Below are 19,520 nucleotides of genomic sequence, written 5' to 3'. Positions count from 1 at the left end.
CTGTATAAATGAACATGCAGAATGTAGTCAAAGTGTGTCAGATATGTAAGTTGAAAGCACTGTGTGTCAGTGTCCCTAACCTTGCCAACAGACAAATAGCTGTGAATGGATCAGTGGCTCACCAATCAGGGCCTTGTTAGCCTTGGCAGCAATAACAGGGTGGGTTGTGTCGTTCTTTTTTGGAGAACGTTTCTTTGGGACCATCAGGTGACGTCCTGACAACTGATATACACAGAAATATTATTGCAACATTCCAATTAAATGTGTCTAGAACATTAATATCTTATATTCTGAGCAAGTAGCAACCATGTTGTGTGCATATTTGGTGGGAAGTTGATGGACACATTGTTAAAGCTGGACACATTGTTATTGCAACGTCCCCTGTAACGTGTCTAGAACATTAATGTCTTATATTCTGAGAACATGGTAACCATGTTCTGTGTATATGTACACACAACATCCCATAATGACTAAGTGAAAACATGTTTTAGACATTTCAGCAAATGTATTGAAAATCAAATACATAAATATCTAATTTACATAATATTTCACACCCCTGAGTCAATACTTTGTAGAATCACCTTTGGCAGCAATTACAGCTGTGAGTCTTTCTGGGTAAGTCTCTAAGAGCTTTCCACATCTGGATTGTGCAACGTTTGCCCATAATCTTTTTCAAAATTCTTCAAGCTGTCAAATTGGTTGTTGATAATTGCTACACAACCATTTTCAGGTCTTACCATAGATTTTCAAGCAGATTTAAGTCTAAACAGTAACTCGGCCACTCAGGAACATTCACTGTCTTTTTGGTAAGAAACTCCAGTGTACATTTGGCCTTGTGTTTTAGGTTATTGTCCTGCTGAAAGGTGAATTCATCTCCCAGTGTCTGATGGAAAGCAGACTGAAACAGGTTTTCCTCTAGGATTTTCACTGCGCTTATCTCCATTCCGTTTCTTTTTTATCCTGAAGAACTCCCCAGTCCTTAAAGATTACAAGCATACCCATAACCTGATGCAGCCACCACTATGCTTAAAATATGGAGAGTGGTACTCAGTAAAGTGTTGCATTGGATTTGCCCCAAACATAACGCTTTGTATTCAGTACAAAAAGTTAATTTTTGCAGTATTGCAGCCTTGTTGCAAACAAGATGCATGTTTTGGAATATTTGTATTCTGTACAGGCTTCCTTATTTTCACTCTGTCAATTAGGTTAGTATTGTGGAGTAACTACAATATAAAAAATATAAAAATAAAAATATCAAATTTGACATTAGGAGGTATTGTATATAGGCCAGTGACAAAAATAAATAAATATATTGAACCAATTTTAAATTCAGGCTGTAACACAACAAAATGTGGGAAAAGTAAAGGGGTGTGAATACTTCCTGAATGTTCCACTAACTAACGGAAATCTGGACACTCAAACATTAGGGGAACATTACGGGTAACATTATAAACCCGTTCTCTTTTCCTAGGATTGTTAGCTGGTAGAGCAGCACATTACATTTCGGATAAAGTAGAAAGGCAAGGTGTATGTATGTATGTATGTATGTATGTATGTATGTATGTATTCCGTTATTTCTCCCCCCATTAAACTCTACACACACACACACTAACGCAATCTCCACCCAGACTTAATAAATTAGTTTAAACTAATTTAAACAGTCACAAAACCAATAGAACAACCAAGTTAACATTCATATGTCTTTATGACATGTACATCATCAACACATCTCTCATTGAGTAGCGAGGCTCACCAGGAAATGGCAGCATCTAACGAAATCTTTCATGCTGTGAGTTTCGACTCATCGGCTGAGCCTCGTGCTTGGGTTTGAACATAATCCATTTCCTCGGGACCACTCAAGAAGTTGTTCTCACGGTGCGACGCAGTTGTCTTGTCTTGGGTAAGTGTTATCTGGCGTTTTCTGAATATAAATTAAAACAATGTTTATTTTTCTCTATGTATTGCGTGCGATGATAACAGTCGTGTTTTAGTAAGGCTATTTCTGAATACTGTACCTAACTCAATATTTTGCCATAAAACAATACATTGCGGGAAATGTTACATATTGTAAATCAACTGCAGCACTTGGTTTATGCAGTGTGATTTTTGTTTCCTGGATTCAATAAAACTTGCAAACTGATCATTTTGCCATTTCCCCATTGTTACGTAAATTCAATTGAAGTTCCAATTCAACTTTATCTCTCCCATCAGCCTCTGCTAAACAGAATCAGTTCAGTGAAAAATAATGTGTAGGCCCTAGCTCTAGAAAAAATATCAGATCACAACATTAAAATGATATGAGGACATACATTTTGGGAAGGATTATTTTTCATGCATGTTCATGCTTTGTTGAAAGGCCAGTTAAAAGTTAATCCAAGGGCCATGGTGTTTGTGAATTTGACCCTAGACCCTGATCTGGGGTCAGTTTTGAATTCCCTCCACTAATGGTTAGTGTTGGGGGAGGAGAAGCTGATCCTAGATCTGTACCTAGGGGAAACTTCACCCCAGAGCCCAGGTGGACAGGCCTCCTTTAAAATATCAACTTCCATTTGTCTCAATTGAAAATATTTGTGCCAGGAGTATTGGATGCTGCATGCACCACACTCAAGTCAACCTCTAAATTGGTGAGCTCTCTGAAGTGAGCAAGCACAGGGCAGACGTTCTTATGCAAGCTACACTCATTAGATGTTTCACCTACAACCATACATTGTAAACAAATACCAACAAATGCTACACTCCATTGACATTTGTATGATGTTCTCTGCAAACCTGTGGCTTAACATTGACCTCACATATTTTCACATATTTTCCTTCGATCACACAGTCCCAGATGACTGGTACTCTGTTGTAACATGCAAGCATTCCTTTTGGTTCTCTAAGCGTTTCTTTCAAGACTTCTCACAAGGTGTGTAAAGGAGGGGGGGGTAAAATCCCTATAAGCATACATCCTGTTTCTAGCATACAAATAATTTGTACAGTACATCGTGTTGCCATAGAATGATATGTGGTTTGTGAGTTCTAAATGCCAGATTTTTAAATGTGTTCAACAGCGCAGATGTATAACAAACCTAAACCAAGAGTATCCTAGATTGTAAATGAAAATAATTATGCATATTCTTATCTGAGATCTTTCCTTAGCTGCCTATTCATAGACTGATCCGCCCCTACTGGCATTGGGAAAACATGTCAGGTTTAAAGGCCAGTGTAAAGAAAGGTGATAACTAGTCAGTCAGTTGCACAACTGAAAAACATTAAACCAAAATGTGTCTTCCGCGTTTAACCCAACCCCTCAAAGTAGAGCAAGGGGCTGCCTTAACCAACACCATCAGGGAGCAGTTGTGGGGTTAACTGCCTTGCTCAAGGGCAGAACAGGTGATTTTTACACTTCGCCAGCTCAGGGATTCAAACAAGCAACTTCTTGGTTACTGTCCCAACACTCTAACCGCTAGCCTACCTGCCACCCCAAGTATACTGCCCTCTGATTGTGGAACTTAGTTAGTAGGTTTATACATTAGATGTCTGTTTTTATTTCAGTGTCATGCATTTCATCCGGCGACAAAGAACGAATAAAAGTATTTTACTGTAGCTCCATTAGCCATTTTGTTCTAACCTATTTTACGATACATTCGCTACAACATTGAAAGACACATGGACTACTACAAGCAATGTATGTGCCCATATTGCTTATCACTGGCATAGTTGTCTTGGTTCAAACTTCCATTCTCTGAAGGAAGTGCTACTGCTGCAAATAAGGAAATGCAGTCTAATCTGATTGTGTACATAGCAAAGCAACCAGTCCCCTTGAGGAAAACAGGATTTGTTGCATTCTTTAAAGTTAATGACGTGCTCTGTTTATAGCCCTGGTAATGGGCGGCAGGTAGCCTAGTGGTTAGAGCGTTGGCCTAGTAACCAAAAGGTTGCAAGATCAAATCCTGAGCAGACAAGGAAAAAATCTGTTATTCTGCCCCTGAACAAGACAGTTAACCCACTGTTCCTAGGCTGTCATTGTAAATAAAAATGTGTTCTTAACTGACTTGCTTAGTTACATTTTTAAAAATGGTGAAGATGATTGGTAATCCCCCTAGTACCTCAAACTTTGCCAGTCACATTGATTTGGTTTCCTTTGACCACAGTCACACAGTCCCAGATCATTGGTACTCTGTTGTAACATGCAAGCATTCATTTTGGTGCTCTGTGTTTCCTTCAAGACAACTCACCAGTTGTGTAAAGGAGATTGGCGCTTGATAGTTCATTTCCATACCATGTTAATCAGTGGAAATTTGCTGATAGCTGCTTTATTGAGGAAAAATGTACTTACTATGACTGTGATATGAGGTTGTCCCACCTAGCTATCTTAAGATGAATGCACTGTAAGTCACTCAACTGTAAGTCACTCTGGATAAGAGCATCTGCTTAATGAATGAAATGGAAAATGGAAAAATGTATTTGATGAGGTTGTGCGCCCCGTGGTGAAGTTGCCCCTAGGTACAGATCTCGGATCAGCTTCCCCTCCCCCAATCCTAATCTTAACCATTTATGAGGAAAATGCTAAACTGACCCAAGATCAGCATCTAGGGGCAATTTCACCCTATTCCAGGTTGAGCAGATTCTCTCTGTGAATGAAGCACCTCTTTATGGCTCACTTATGACTCAACCTCAGAGCCAGCAGAATTCAACAGTTCTGTGATTGAATAGAGAACAATTTTGCTTCCAAATATAGTCAAAGGCACCTCTCACTGATGTTGCATAATATCCTGCTTTGTGCTAATGGTATTTAGATCTCAACCGGGCCAGCCACGTATCATTCTATGGCAAATAAGTGTGCAGTAGTTCCAGTGAAGAGAAATCTTAATGCTACAGCATACAATGTCATTCTAGACTATTCTGTGCTTCTAACTTTGTGGCAACAGTTTGGGGTAGGCCCTTTCCTGTTTCAGCATGACAATGCCCCCGTGCACAAAGCGAGGTCCCTACAGAAGTGGTTTGTAGAGATCGGAGTGGAAGAACTTGACTGGCCTGCACAGAACCCTAACCTCAACTCCATCGAACACCTTTGATATGAATTGGAACGCCGACTGCGAGCCAGGCCTAATCACCCAACATCAGTGCCTGACCTCATGAATGGTCTTGGAAGCAATACTGATTGGAAGCAAGTGTCACAGGCGTCGATGAAAGGTGACCAAAATGCAGCGGGTATAGTGCTCATCTTTCTTCTTTATTTGGAAAGAACACTCAAAACAAAATAAACAGACGATGAAACAGTTCCATAAGGCACACAGGCTATACAGAAAATAACCACCCACAAAAACACAGGAAAAACAGGCTGCCTAAGTATGGCTTCCAATCAGAGACAACGAAAGACACCTGCCTCTGATTGGAAGCCATACCTGGCCACACATAGAAAAGAAACATAGAAATAGAAAACTAGAACCAAAATCCCCTAGAACCAAAAAACCCCAAAACACACAAAACAAACACCCCCTGCCACGCCCTGACCAACTACAATTACAAATGACCCCTTTACTGGTCAGGACGTGACAGCAAGTCCCCGCAGCAATGTTCCCACATCTAGTGGAAAACCTTCCCAGAAGAGTGGAGGCTGTTATAGCAGCAATGGGGGGGACCAACTCCATATTAATGCCCATGATTTTGGAATGAGATGTTCGATGAGCAGGTGTCCACATACATTTGGTCATGTAGTATATGACAATAAATCTACCTTGTGACGAGCCCACTGATTAACATCGAATGGAAAGGAACTATCGAGCGCCAGTCTCCTTCATACACCGCGAGCTGTCTTGACGGAAACTCTTAGAGCACCAAAAGGAATGCTTGCGTGTTACAACAGAGTACCAATGATCTGGGACTGTGTGACTGTGTGGTCAAAGGAAACCAAATCAAATAAAATTGTATTAGTCACATTGTCAAAGGTCTAGGTGATGCGGGTAAGGCGGAGTCAGGCGCAGGACACAGAGATGAGTAATAACCGTAACTTTACTCAAAAACAATATTCCACGAAGGAGACAAATAATCAGGTCACAAAACGAGACAACTTGACAATAACAAACACGCACAAAACCAAGGGGGAAACCAGAGGGTTAAATAGGGAACAATGATTATGGAATGGAAACCAGGTGTGTATAATGAAGACAAAACAAATCGAAAATGAAACGTGGATCGGTGGTGACTAGAAAGCCGGTGACGTCGACCGCCGAACGCCGCCCAAACAAGGAGAGGGACCAACTTCGGTGGAAGTCGTGACACACATGCTTCGTAAACAACAGGTGTAGACTAACAGTGAAACTTCCCAACAATTGAGAGAAAGAAAATAGAAAATAATAGAAAAGTAAAACACGTAATAATAAAAGTAATAATAAATACACAATGAGCAATGGTAACTTGGCTAGATACACGGGGTACCAGTACCGAGTTGATGTGTAGGGGTACGAGGTAAGTGAGTTATCTATGTACATATAACTAGGAATAAAGTGACTAGGCAACAGGATAGATAATAAACAGTAGCAGCAGCGTATGTGATTAGTCAAAAACAAGTTTGTGCAAAAAGGGTCTGGGCAACTATTTAACTAACTATTTAGCAGTTTTATGGCTTGAGGGTAGAAGCTGTTCTGGGTCCTGTTTGTTTCAGACTTATTGCATCGGTACCGCTGGCCGTGCGGTTGCAGAGAGAACAGTCTATGACCTGGGTGGGTGGAGTCTTTGACAAAAACAATTGGGCCTGCCTCTGACACCGCCTGGTATAGAGGTCCTGGATGGCAGGGAGCACGGCCCTAGTGATGTACTGGGCCGTACACACTACCCTCTGTAGCGCATTGCTGTCGGATGCCAAGCAGTTGTCATACCAAGCGATGATGCAGCCAGTCAAGATGCTCTCAATGGTGTAGCTTTTGAGGATCTGAGAGCCCATACCACATTTTTTCAGCCTCCTGAGGGGGGAGAGGCATTGTTGTGCCTTCTTCACGACTGTGTTGGTGTGTGTGGACCATGATAGATCCTTACAGCCCTGTCGATATGAATGGGGCGTGCTCGGTCCTACGTTTCCTGTAGTCCACGATCAGCTCTTTTGTCTTGCTGACTTTGAGGGAGAGGTTGTTGTCCTGGCACCACACTGCCAGGAGTCTGACCTCCCTATAGGCTGACTTGTCGTCGTCGGTGATCAAGCCTACCACTGTCGTGTCGTCAACAAACTTAATGATGGTGTTAGAGTCGTACGCGGCCACGCAGTCATCGGTGAACGGGGACTGCAGAAGGGGACTAAGCACACATCCTTGAGGGGCCACCGTGTTGAGGGTCAGCGTGACGGATGTGTTGTTGCCTATCCTCACCACCTGGGGCGGCCCATCAGGAAGTCCAGGATCCTGTTGCAGAGGCAGGTGTTCAGTCCCAGGGTCCTTAGCTTAGTGATGGGCTTGAAGGGCACTATGGTGTTGAACGCTGAGCTATATTCAATGAACAGCATTCTCACAGAGGTGGCAGAGGGCAGTGTGGAGTGCAATAGAGATTGCGTCATCTGTGGATCTGTTGGGGCGTTATGTGAATTGTAATGGTCCAGGGTGCCTGGAATGATGGTGTTGATGTGAGCTAGAGTGGGCAGCACCCCCACACCAAAATAGTCTTATCATCACTGTCAATTGTGAATGATAATTCTTCACGTTTTACCAGTGAATCTTCAAACTGTGTCTGCATACTAATCATATGATCTCAATCAGTTTCATGGGAATATACATTTAGATCTACTGTTTAGTGAGCAAATTAGAGCAGATGGTGTTAAAGCCTTCCTGTATTTTGTTTTAATCCAAGCACATTCTGCCTAGTGCTTTGTGCGGTTGAGTTTTGGTCGTATTACAATTTTTTTAATTAATGATGACTATTTCGCTAAACATCCGAACATTTAATAAGAAATGAGGTGGTGTTTTTGTTGTAACAGTAACGTTATACTATGCTATTATATTTGGTTATGTTGTGTAGAATACTAATGAATCATTATGTGATCTTCCAAGACATTCAGCTTTGAACTAACTTTACTAAACCAGCAGCATTGTGATAAGTGGCTGAGCGACACTCAGGCAGCACTACCCCTGCCTGCTCCCGCTGCACCAAAAGACACGCACCTAGTGGGCTATAGTCTACTCTTTTGACTTGTGAAAAATTTGATGATGTAGAAGCAAGAGACCACGTGTGGCTGTTTTATGAAAATCTGGGAATATTTGTCAAAGGAAACATTTCTGGTTGGTCTCAGGGAATGTGAAACAGCTAGTATGGGAGTCTTTTAAAACAGGATTGAATGAAGTAGCAGCAAAGATGTTGAATGAGCAACTAATGTACATGGAGAGCCTCACAAGTTTGACGAAATTACCTTATATCTTTCAGTCTTATACGGCTATTTACCTACTTGTGTAGCTCTACGTCAAAAGCACACTTTTTAAAATGAGTTAGTCCTAAATATCCTCTCCAAGCTTAGCTAGAATTTAGCCCGAAAGGATTTGAAAAATGCCTATGACATTGGCCTACGTCTCGTCTTGCGCTGCGCAAAATATCAAATATCAATAACGATTGGAGTTAAACATCACCAGTACCACATACTTATGACATATACCGTGCCTTCGGAAAGTATTCAGACCCCTAGACTTTTTCTACATTTTGTTACATTACAGCCTTATTGTAAAATGGATTAAATAAAAAAATGTCCTCAGCATCTACACACAATACCCCATAATATCAAAGCAAAAACAGGCTTTTAGAAATGTTTGCTAATTTATAAAAATGTTAAATATCTTATTTACTTAAGTATTCAGACCTTTTGCTATGAGACTCTAAATTGAGCTCAAGTGCATCCTGTTTCCATCCTTGACATTGGTGATGTCAGATGTTTCTACAACTTGATTGAAGTCCACCTGTGATAAATTCAATTGATTGGACATGATTTGGAAAGACACACACCTGTTTATATGATGTTCCACAGTTGACAGTGCGTGTCAGAGCAAAAATGAAGGAATTGTCCGTAGAGCTCCGAGACAGGATTGTGTTGAGCCACAGATCTAGGGAAGGGGACCAAAAAATGTCTGCAGCATTGAAGGGAGAGAAGGGCCTTGGTCAGGGAGGTGACCAAGAACCCGATAGTCACTCTGACAGAGCTCTACAGTTCCTCTGTGGAGATTCCAGAAGGACAACCATCTCTGCAGCACTCCACCAATCAGGCCTTTATGGTAGACTGGCCAGACGGAGCACATGACAGCCCGTTTGGAGTTTGTCAAAAGGCACTTAAAGACTCTCAGACCAGGAGAAACAAGAATGCCAAGCGTCACGTCTGGAAGAAACCTGGCACCATCCCTACGTTTCTTTTCAGCGGCATAGACTCGGAGACTAGTCAGGATCGATGAAAAGATGAAAGGAGCAATGTACAGAGAGATCCTTGATGAAAACCTGCTCCAGAGTCTCAGACTGGGGCGAAGGTTCATCTTCCAACAGGACAACGACCCTAAGCACACATGCCAAGACAACGCAGGAGTGGCTTCGGGACAAGTCTCTGAATGTCCTTGAATGGCCCAGCCAGAGAGGATATGCAGAGAGTAATGGGAGAAACTAACCAAATACAGGTGTGCCAAGCTTGTAGCATTATACCCAGCATCATACCCAAGAAGACTCGATGCTGTAATCACTGCCAAAGGTGCTTCAACAAAGTACTGAGTAAAGGGTTTGAATACTTATGTAAATATGGTATTTAATTATTTATTTTTTACAAATTTGCAAAAATGTCTATCTAGGTCAAATAGGGGAGAGGCGTTGTGCTGTGAAGTTTGCTGTTCATTTGAGCAATATGAGATGGAACAGCATTCCATGAAATAATGGCTCTATATAATATTGTATGCTTTCTTTATTTGTTCTGGATTTGGGGACTGTGAAAAGACCCCCGGTGGCATGTTTGGTGGGGTAAGTGTGTGTGTCAGAGCCGTGTGTAAGTTGACAATGCAAACAATTTGGGATTTTCAACACATGAATGTTTCTTATAAAAAGAAGTGATGCAGTCAGTCTCTTCTCAACTCTTAGCCAAGAGAGACTGGCATGCGTAGTATTTATATCAGAAATGGCTAATATATGAATATTATCTGATGTTAGCAAGTTATTGATTTCATTAATCTTATTTCTAAGGCTACATATGTTAATATGGCTTAGTTTCAGCCATTTCCTGGGTAGTTGTCTCAAAGAGAGAAATACAGTGGCTTCCGAAAGTATTCACCCCCTTGGGCATTTTTCCTATTTTGTTGCCTTACAACCTGGAATTAAAATGGATTTTTTGGGGGGTTTGTATCATTTGATTTACACAACATGCCTACCACTTTGAAGATGCAAAATATTTTTATTGTGAAACAAACAAGAAATAAGACAAAAAACGGAAAACTTGAGCGTGCATAACTATTCAGCCCCCCAAAGTCAATACTTTGTAGAGCCACCTTTTGCAGCAATTACAGCTGCAAGTCTCTTGGCGTATGTCTCTATAAGCTTGGCACATCTAGCCACTGGGATTTTTGCCCATTCTTCAAGGCAAAACTGCTCCAGCTCCTTCAAGTTGGATGGGTTCCGTTGGTGTACAGCAGTCTTTAAGTCATACCACAGACTCTCAATTGGATTGAGGTCTGGGCTTTGACTAGGCCATTCCAAGACATTTAAATGTTTCCCCTTAAAACACTCGAGTGTTGCTTTAGCAGTATGCTTAGGGTCATTGTCCTGCTGGAAGGTGAACCTCCGTCCCAGTCTCAAATCTCTGGAAGACTGAAACAGGTTTCCCTCAAGAATTTCCCTGTATTTAGCGCCATCCATCATTCGAGGTATTGGATTTGTGCCAGACATAGCGTTTTCCTTGATGTCCAAAAAGCTCAAATTTAGTCTCATCTGACCAGAGTACCTTCTTCCATATGTTTGGGGAGTCTCCCACATTCCTTTTGGCGAACACCAAACATGTTTGCTTATTTTATTCTTTAAGCAATGGCTTTTTTCTGGCCACTCTTCCGTAAAGCCCAGCTCTGTGGAGTGTATGGCTTAAAGTGGTGTCAAGCCCTGACCAGGTGAACTTGGGTATTTTGGTCAAGGTGTGTCATGTTGGGTATTTTTCCTTGGTTTGTTTTCTATGTTTGCGTTATAGCCTTGTGTTAGTTCTATGTGGGTTATTTCTATGTTGGGTTCTGTCGATTCCCAATCAGAGACAGCTGTCGCTAGTTGTCTCTGATTGGGATCACATTTAAGTTCCTTTTTCCCCCACGCTGTTTGTGGGGTGTTGTCTCTTTGTTTTGAGCAGTTAACGTATCGGCATTTTCTTGGTTTTGTGTACGTGTTTATTTCAGTGTAAAGAATAAACATGTGTTCGCTCCCAGCTGTGTTTTGGTCCGCTTCCTCATCACCCGACGACGATCGTTACAGAACACCCCACCAAACCAGGACCAAGCAGCGGGAGGATAAGGAGCGCGAGAGATGGGCTCGCGAGGGGAAGGAGTTCTGGACCTGGGAGGAGATCATGTCGGGGAAAGGACCCTGGCGAAAGGATTCCCAGGTCGAGGAGGTAATGCCAGCCGGTGGACGGAGTCGCAGGCGGCGGTCGAGGAGGCCCGGAAGACACCCCCAAGAATTTTTTTTGGGGGGGGGCTAATGGGGTGGTCCGGAAGGGCAGAGGAAGAGCCCAGACCACTGCTCTCGTGGGGGATGACGGCGGAGGAGGAGACGGAGATGAGGCGGTTGATTGAGGACCTGCTGAGGGAAGATCTGGAGGAGGAGCCATGGGATGCGGAGTTGCGCGCTGTGTCGCCAGTGCGCCCGCACAGCCCGGTGCGTCCGGTGGACATGCCCAGCACATGCCGTGCTAGGATGGGCATCCAGCCAGGACGAGTGGCTAAACCGGCTCCACGCTTCAGTTCACCAGTGCGTGTTCACAGTCCTGTCTGGCCCGTTCCTGTTCCCCGCACCAAGCCCACGGTGCGTGTCCACAGTCCTGTCCGGCCCGTCCCTGCTCCCCGCACCAAGCCATGGGAAGTGGAGTTGCGCGCTGTGTCGCCAGTGCGCCCGCACAGCCCGGTGCGTCCGGTGGACATGCCCAGCACATGCCGTGCTAGGATGGGCATCCAGCCAGGACGAGTGGCTAAACCGGCTCCACGCTTCAGGTCACCAGTGCGTGTTCACAGTCCTGTCTGGCCCGTTCCTGTTCCCCGCACCAAGCCCGCGGTGCGTGTCCACAGTCCTGTCCGGCCCGTCCCTGCTCCCCGCACCAAGCCCACGGTGCGTGTCCACAGTCCTGTCCGGCCCGTCCCTGCTCCCCGCACCAAGTCAGTGGTGCGTGTCCCCAGTCCGGCCCGGCCCGTTCCTGTTCCCCGCACCAAGCCCACGGTGCGTGTCCACAGTCCTGTCCGGCCCGTTCCTGTTCCCCGCACCAAGCCCACGGTGCGTGTCCACAGTCCTGTCCGGCCCGTCCCTGCTCCCCGCACCAAGCCCACGGTGCGTGTCCACCGTCCTGTCCGGCCCGTCCCTGCTCCCCGTACCAAGTCAGTGGTGCGTGTCCCCAGTCCGGCCCGGCCCGTTCCTGCTCCCCGCACCAAACCAGTGGTGCGTGTTCCCAGTCCGGCCCGGCCCGTCCCTGCTCCCCGCACCAGGTCAGTGGTGCGTGTCCCCAGTCCTGTCCGGCCCATCCCTGTTCCCCGCACCAAGCCCATGGTGCGTGTCCACAGTTCTGTCCGGCCCGTTCCTGTTCCCAGCACCAAGCCCACGGTGCGTGTCCACAGTCCTGTCCGGCCCGTCCCTGCTCCCCGCACTAAGCCCACGGTGCGTGTCCACAGTCCTGTCCGGCCCGTCCCTGCTCCCCGCACCAAGTCAGTGGTGCGTGTCCCCAGTCCGGCCCGGCCCGTTCCTGCTCCCCGCACCAAGCCAGTGGTGTGTGTTCCCAGTCCGGCCCGGCCCGTTCCTGCTGCCCGCACCAAGCCAGTGGTGCGTGTTCCCAGTCCGGCACGGCCCGTGTCCGGTCCACCGGTGCCCAATCCTGTTCCCGTCGACGGCTCCGCTCCGGAGCCTGAGCATGCCGCTCCACAGTGGTCCAGTCCGGGCCAGAGGGGTAGGGCTAAGGTGGAGGTGGGGGAAAGAACACGCCCGGGGCCAGAGCCTCCACCGAGGGTGAGGCGCCCACCCGGGTCCCCCCCCTAATAGACTTAAGTTTGGTGCGCCGGGAGTACGCACCGTTGGGGGGGGGGTACTGTCACGCCCTGACCAGGTGAACTTGGGTATTTTGGTCAAGGTGTGTCATGTTGGGTATTTTTCCTTGGTTTGTTTTCTATGTTTGCGTTATAGCCTTGTGTTAGCTCTATGTGGGTTATTTCTATGTTGGGTTCTGTCGATTCCCAATCAGAGACAGCTGTCGCTAGTTGTCTCTGATTGGGATCACATTTAAGTTCCTTTTTCCCCCACGCTGTTTGTGGGGTGTTGTCTCTTTGTTTTGAGCAGTTAACGTATCGGCATTTTCTTGGTTTTGTGTACGTGTTTATTTCAGTGTAAAGAATAAACATGTGTTCGCTCCCAGCTGTGTTTTGGTCCGCTTCCTCATCACCCGACGACGATCGTTACAAGTGGTGCTATGGACAGATACTCCAATCTCTGCTGTGCAGCTTTGCAGCTCCTTCGGGGTTATCTTTGGTCTCTTTGTTGTCTCTCTGATTAATTCCCTCCTTGCCTGGTCCGTGAGTTTTGGTGGGTTTCCCTCTCTTGGCAGGTTTGTTGTGGTGCCATGTTCTTTCCATTTTTTTAATATGGATGTTTAAAGTTTCTGATATTTTTTGATCTGTACTTCTCCACAACTTTGTCCCTGACCTGTTTGGCGAGCTTCTTGGTCTTCATGGTGCCGCTTGCTTGGTGGAGCCCCTTGCTTAGTGGTGTTGCAGACTCTGGGGCCTTTCAGAACAGATGTATATATACTGAGATCATGTGACACTTAGATTGCACACAGGTGGACTTTATTTAACTAATTATGTGACTTCTGTAGGTATTTGGTCACACCAGATCTTATTTAGGGGCTTCATAGCAAAGGGGTGAATACATATGCACGCACCACTTTTCCGTTTATTTAAAACAACATTTTTGTTTTGAAACAAGTGTTTTTTTTAAATTTCATTTCACCAATTTGGACTATTTTGCGTATGTCCATTACATGAAATGTAAATAAAAATCAATTTAAATGACAGGTTGTAATGCAACAAAATAGGAAAAACGCCAAGGGGGATGAATACTTTCGCAAGGCACTGTAATATGGAAAAGAACAAACAAAGCAAGATATATATTTTTGAAAACATTCAGCAGTCCATTAATCAGTTGTTGTCTGTAAGTGTGTGTGTGTGCTGCTGGGTTGAAGCTATAAACCCATAGCCTTGGTTCTCTCATCCCTTCCAGGCTTTTGGGAGGGAGGGTGGACAATGAGCCTGTCGTAGCGAATGTAAGCAATGTCCCCACGCGCTCTGGCAGCTTGCATGGCCGGGATAAGTTATTTTCTCTTCTGGTGCACAGCTTCCGGATAGACGTCGTTGAGGAAGATGTACAGTACATTCCTCTCAAGTTTTTGTCTCTTTCCAGAACAGCTACCTTGTACCTGAACCTCAGGAACTTGACCTCTATCTGCTTGGGTCTGTCACCTGGGTGGGTTTTCCAGTCCTGTGGGCGTGCTCTACCTCAATCTTCCTGTGGTCCATCTTCAGTTTCTCTAAGATCATTTCCCTCATTTTGTCTTGAGACTGCGTCCAGGTCTCATGTGGACATTCTGCAATTCCGTCCGCAACAGTGTTGTTCTGTTTTGATTGTCCCTCGAGATAATCTGATTTCTCTGTCATTATTATCATGGATTCACATACAGAACTGATGTCCTCTCTCAATGACTTACAGATTGCTGTCATCTTGCCGTTTTCCTGTTTAAACTCATCGAGCAGACCCTGAGAGAACTGCAAACTGTTCTTCAGGTCCTGGACCTCTCTGGTGTGGTCGTCCATTATTGTATTAGTTGAATCCACCAGTATTTGGGCACAAAACTTGAAGCTATTTTCTAGTTGTTGTAACAACTGCTTGTAGAACTCTTTTTGTTTGTTTAAAAGATCCTTCACCTGTGATAGAGAGAAACCACTTTCTTCAACAGTACTCCCACCGGCTTTGGTCTTTGTCATGGTAGCAACGGAGGCTACGCTGTTAGTCCTCGCAGTTCCGGACAGAGCAGGTCGCAGTGATAATGGAAATAGAAACAAACAGTATGGTTCTAGACAGTCACAAGACAGGACAATGCTCGGTTCCAGCCACAAGGTCTAACCGCATCGTGGTATGCGTTCTAGCCCTCATGGAAACTTTGCTAGCTTGATAGGCAGCTAACAGTGGCAGCTAGGCTAGCTGCTACACCAAGCAGCTCATCAGACCATTGGTCGACAGGATCCCTGGACAGATAGCAGCAGTCCCAGCAACGGATGCCAACCCCGTTGCGGGATCCAAACTCAAAAAGTAGCTAGCTAGTAACATAACTTTTTCAATAGATCACTTTTTCAGAGACTTTCAAAACTTTCCAAACCACAAACCAAGTTCTCCCTCATTCCGCGTTCAAAAGGAAGTGACGACGTTCAGTAATGTTGTGCTCTCTCCTCCGCCCTCTCTCCTCCGTGACCCGGAATCCGATAAGTGGTCAAGTGGTCAGGGAGATGTCAATTTGTTAGTAGGCGAACAGAAGAGTGTCCTCACCGATACTCACCTTTCATCGAGGATTCTCCGTAAAACGGCAGCTATCCATTACAGCACCATTCCATTGTCTCACTGTCTCGTCATACATCAGCTCCAGTTCGAAGTTCACCTAAACAAGTTCATTCTTCGTCATTTGAACCGTTTACTCATACTATAACTTAAACCGTAACTGAAACAAAAACTGATTGTAGGAAAATAAAATGGCCTTTCCATATGGATACAAGTCCTAAACTGGTGGCTAATTTGAGTTAAGCTTAATTCAATTTTAGGACAACTAGGGCTTTCTCTAAGGGAATCCACTCAAAATGTTTTTGAGTGTTCAAACGCCACATTCTCTCAGTCAGCTGATAATACCATATCACATGTCTCCTATAATCACAACGCCTCACTCTGACTCATGAGGTTGATATGCCTGTTACCCCAATCATGGGAAATGATTACATTTGAATACTTGACGAAAAGGCTCTGGAATAAAAAGCTATTAAAGGGAAAAATGTTTTCAATAAAAGATCATGAACGTATTTAGAGAATATGTAAGAAGATGCAGGTCTGTATGTTTTAGTGTCAGTCTAAAAGAAGTATTATTATTATTGATTCTTTTAAATTAGACTCTTATATTGTGTTTTGCTGTGTTTTGCAGGTGCTAATGATGGATCCCTGACCACCACCACATATATACGAGCAGCTGCACCAAGTTAACCTTACCACGCCCATACAAACCTGGCAATACATTCCCCTTCAGCAAGGAGAGTGCAAAAAGTTCATCAGTAATACTGAGATTGAGACAGAGGTCTGCCAAACACCTACCTGCTCCCCTCACCCAGCCATCTAACCACAGAATATGAGCCTTTGGAAACTCAACTTACGCATGGACTTTAGCACGTAAACCACCTTCACTAACCCACACGTTGACTTCAAGGACCTCTGTACCAGGGGCTGCTGGAATTCCAATAACCCATATCCATAACTATACGTGGATTCTCCACCAAGCCACTGACCCAAAATAGGGAGAGCCATCACCATCACAGACTCACCCTGAACAGTGGCTTTGAGTGGAGTTGGCAACCATTTTGTTTTCTGAGAAGAGATAAGACCTGCAGGGTGGGCTCGGCACCATGATTGACCTGAGTTACCTGACGGAGGAGGAGCAGGAGATGATCCTGTCCGTATTAAAGAGGGACACAGATCTGAAGAGGGCTGAGGAACAGCGTGTGAAGTGAGTTGAGATTGAGTTGTCTGTGGATCTGTCAGGGCTGTGTGCAAATTAGATTGGGTCCAGAGTGTCTGAGATGATAGAGTTGATGTGTGCCAGCCTTTCAAAGCACTTCATTATTACAGATGTGAGTGCTACAGGGCGGTAGTCATTGTGGCAGGATGCCTTAGAGTTTTTGGGAACAGGAATGATGGTAGTCAGCTTCAAAAATGTGGGGATTACAGACTGGGACAAGGAGAGGTTGAAAATGTCTGTGAAGATGCTTGCCAGATGGTAAGCACATGCCCTGAGGACACACCCTGGAATACAGTGGTAGGGTTAAAGAAAAGTATTACAGCAGTGTGGGGAAACTCCAAGATATTAAAGAGATTCTAAGGTACTTTTATATACTTTTTTAGCCAGTAGTTCTGTAGTTCTGAAAGTAGTCCCCAAAAATTGTCCCCAAAAATTGCGTACTACCTCACATATGTGCAGATATGTGCACCACGTCATTGCTCTCTCACTCTACTGTGTGTACGTCTTGCTAGCTGTCACTCAAATGGCGAGGGGCTGTAGCTCATTGGCTAGAACTCAAATTGCTAGGGGGCTGGCAAATGTGGGGGAAAATATAAGGGAAAATGGCGCAGAACAGCATGCAGAAAAACAGTTGCTTTCAAACTTGGGATAAAGTGGCTAATTGAGGTAAGACAATAATAAAAGTTCTGGAGCATGTCTTTAATAGATATGCCTGTTTCCTTATTATTTTTATCCTAATTTGTTTAATAATAAAAACATTGGTTTGGGTTGACTACAAAGGCATTTTAAAATATTTAGAATATTTTGTATTTAGAAACTTACTGGGTGAACCTTCTACTGCTTTTGTATTTAAAAACTTACTGGGTGAACCTTCTACTGCTTTTGTATTTAAAAACTTACTGGGTGAACCTTCTACTGCTTTTGTATTTAAAAACTTACTGGGTGAACCTTCTACTGCTTTTGTATTTAAAAACTTACTGGGTGAACCTTCTACTGCTTTTGTATTTAAAAACTTACTGGGTGAACCTTCTACTGCTTTTGTATTTAAAAACTTACTGGGTGAACCTTCTACTGCTTTTGTATTTAAAAACTTACTGGGTGTACCTTCTACTGCTTTTGTATTTAAAAACTTACTGGGTGAACCTTCTACTGCTTTTGTATTTAAAAACTTACTGGGTGAACCTTCTACTGCTTTTGTATTTAAAAACTTACTGGGTGAACCTTCTACTGCTTTTTCTCAATTAATTCAACATATAAATGGTTTGAATATTACACACACATTCTCTCTCTCTCAAACACACACGCACTTAGACAACATGAATTCAAACGTATGCTTGATTGCACTGTGTTTTGTTCATAAGAAATGTTGACAAGGTGTTGTTGCAATCATGTGAAACAACTGTAATACATGGGACTCATAACAAGGATTACATCACAGATTCATAACCAACAGCATGCACCTTCATAAATAAAAACGAGCACATATGCTTATGTTACTGTAAATGCCCCTGCTAGCAGGAAACTCAATAAGGTTTTCCAGGTTCTGACATAAGCTGTCATCAACTTATTGTATTGCCTCTGCCTGGTCTCCATTACTGGTTTTCCATTGTTAAGTGTCCATATTTTGAACGTTTACCCTCTCTCCACTTAGGAATCTACAAAAGCAAGAATGTGACAAGGGCAAGCTGAAGTACCTGACTGGAGAGTGGTTCTATGAGACAAAGTCAAGGCGTCACAGAGACAGGATCCATGGTTCTGACATCATCAAAGCATCCATAAGTCGGAGGAAACCTGTGACCATATGTGAGTTATAGCCGTGTCAAGCTATGCAACTTTAGACGGTCGTTGAATCTTGCAGAGACCATTACGGGTTTGTATGACTAAATGCTGCATTGCAGAAATTGCTCACAGATTCCCTTAAAATGTACAGTAACTCTATTCCTAGGCATTTAATTTGTTGAAATATTGTTTGGTGGATATTACATTGCTGAACATTGATATACAAGTAAAACTAAATGCATGCTCTTCAACCGATCGCTCCCTGCACCTGCCCGCCCGTCCAGCATCACTACTCTGGACGGTTCTGACTTAGAATATGTGGACAACTACAAATACCTAGGTGTCTGGTTAGACTGTAAACTCTCCTTCCAGACTCACATCAAACATCTCCAATCCAAAGTTAAATCTAGAACCGGCTTCCTATTTTGCAACAAAGCATCTTTCACTCATGCTGCCAAACATACCCTCTTAAAACTGACCATCCTACCGATCCTCGACTTTGGCGATGTCATTTACAAAATAGCCTCCAACACTCTACTCAACAAATTGGATGCAGTCTATCACAGTGCCATCCGTTTTGTCACCAAAGCCCCATATACTACCCACCACTGCGACCTGTACGCTCTCGCTGGCTGGCCCTCGCTTCATACTTGTCGCCAAACCCACTGGCTCCAGGTAATCTACAAGACCCTGCTAGGTAAAGTTCCCCCTTATCTCTGCTCGCTGGTCACCATAGCAGCACCCACCTGTAGCACGCGCT

General features: G+C 44.2%; 1 protein-coding gene across 14 annotated transcripts in view; it reads left to right on the top strand.

The window, feature by feature from the left end:
- Positions 1–1,626: 1,626 nt before the first annotated feature.
- Positions 1,627–19,520, top strand: part of sytl2a (synaptotagmin-like 2a) — a 44,511-nt gene continuing 26,617 nt past the window's right edge. For 11 of the 14 annotated variants that reach the window (XR_006769673.1, XM_045717325.1, XM_045717322.1 and 8 more), the window contains exons 1-3: positions 1,627–1,900; positions 16,394–16,969; positions 18,633–18,784. Coding sequence is in view for 13 of the 14 variants with exons in the window: in XM_045717325.1 (XP_045573281.1) it covers positions 16,869–16,969; positions 18,633–18,784 (253 nt within the window). In the remaining variant the exon portion in view is untranslated. Of the gene's footprint in view, positions 1,901–4,901; positions 5,194–16,393; positions 16,970–18,632; positions 18,785–19,520 lie in introns of those variants that run through there. The other 3 variants (XM_014197949.2, XM_014197948.2, XM_014197953.2) reach the window with 3 other exon arrangements.

The sequence above is a fragment of the Salmo salar genome, chromosome ssa04 (assembly GCF_905237065.1).
Source record: "Salmo salar chromosome ssa04, Ssal_v3.1, whole genome shotgun sequence".
Taxonomy (NCBI): domain Eukaryota; kingdom Metazoa; phylum Chordata; class Actinopteri; order Salmoniformes; family Salmonidae; genus Salmo; species Salmo salar.
This window is presented reverse-complemented; position numbering and strand designations above follow the sequence as displayed.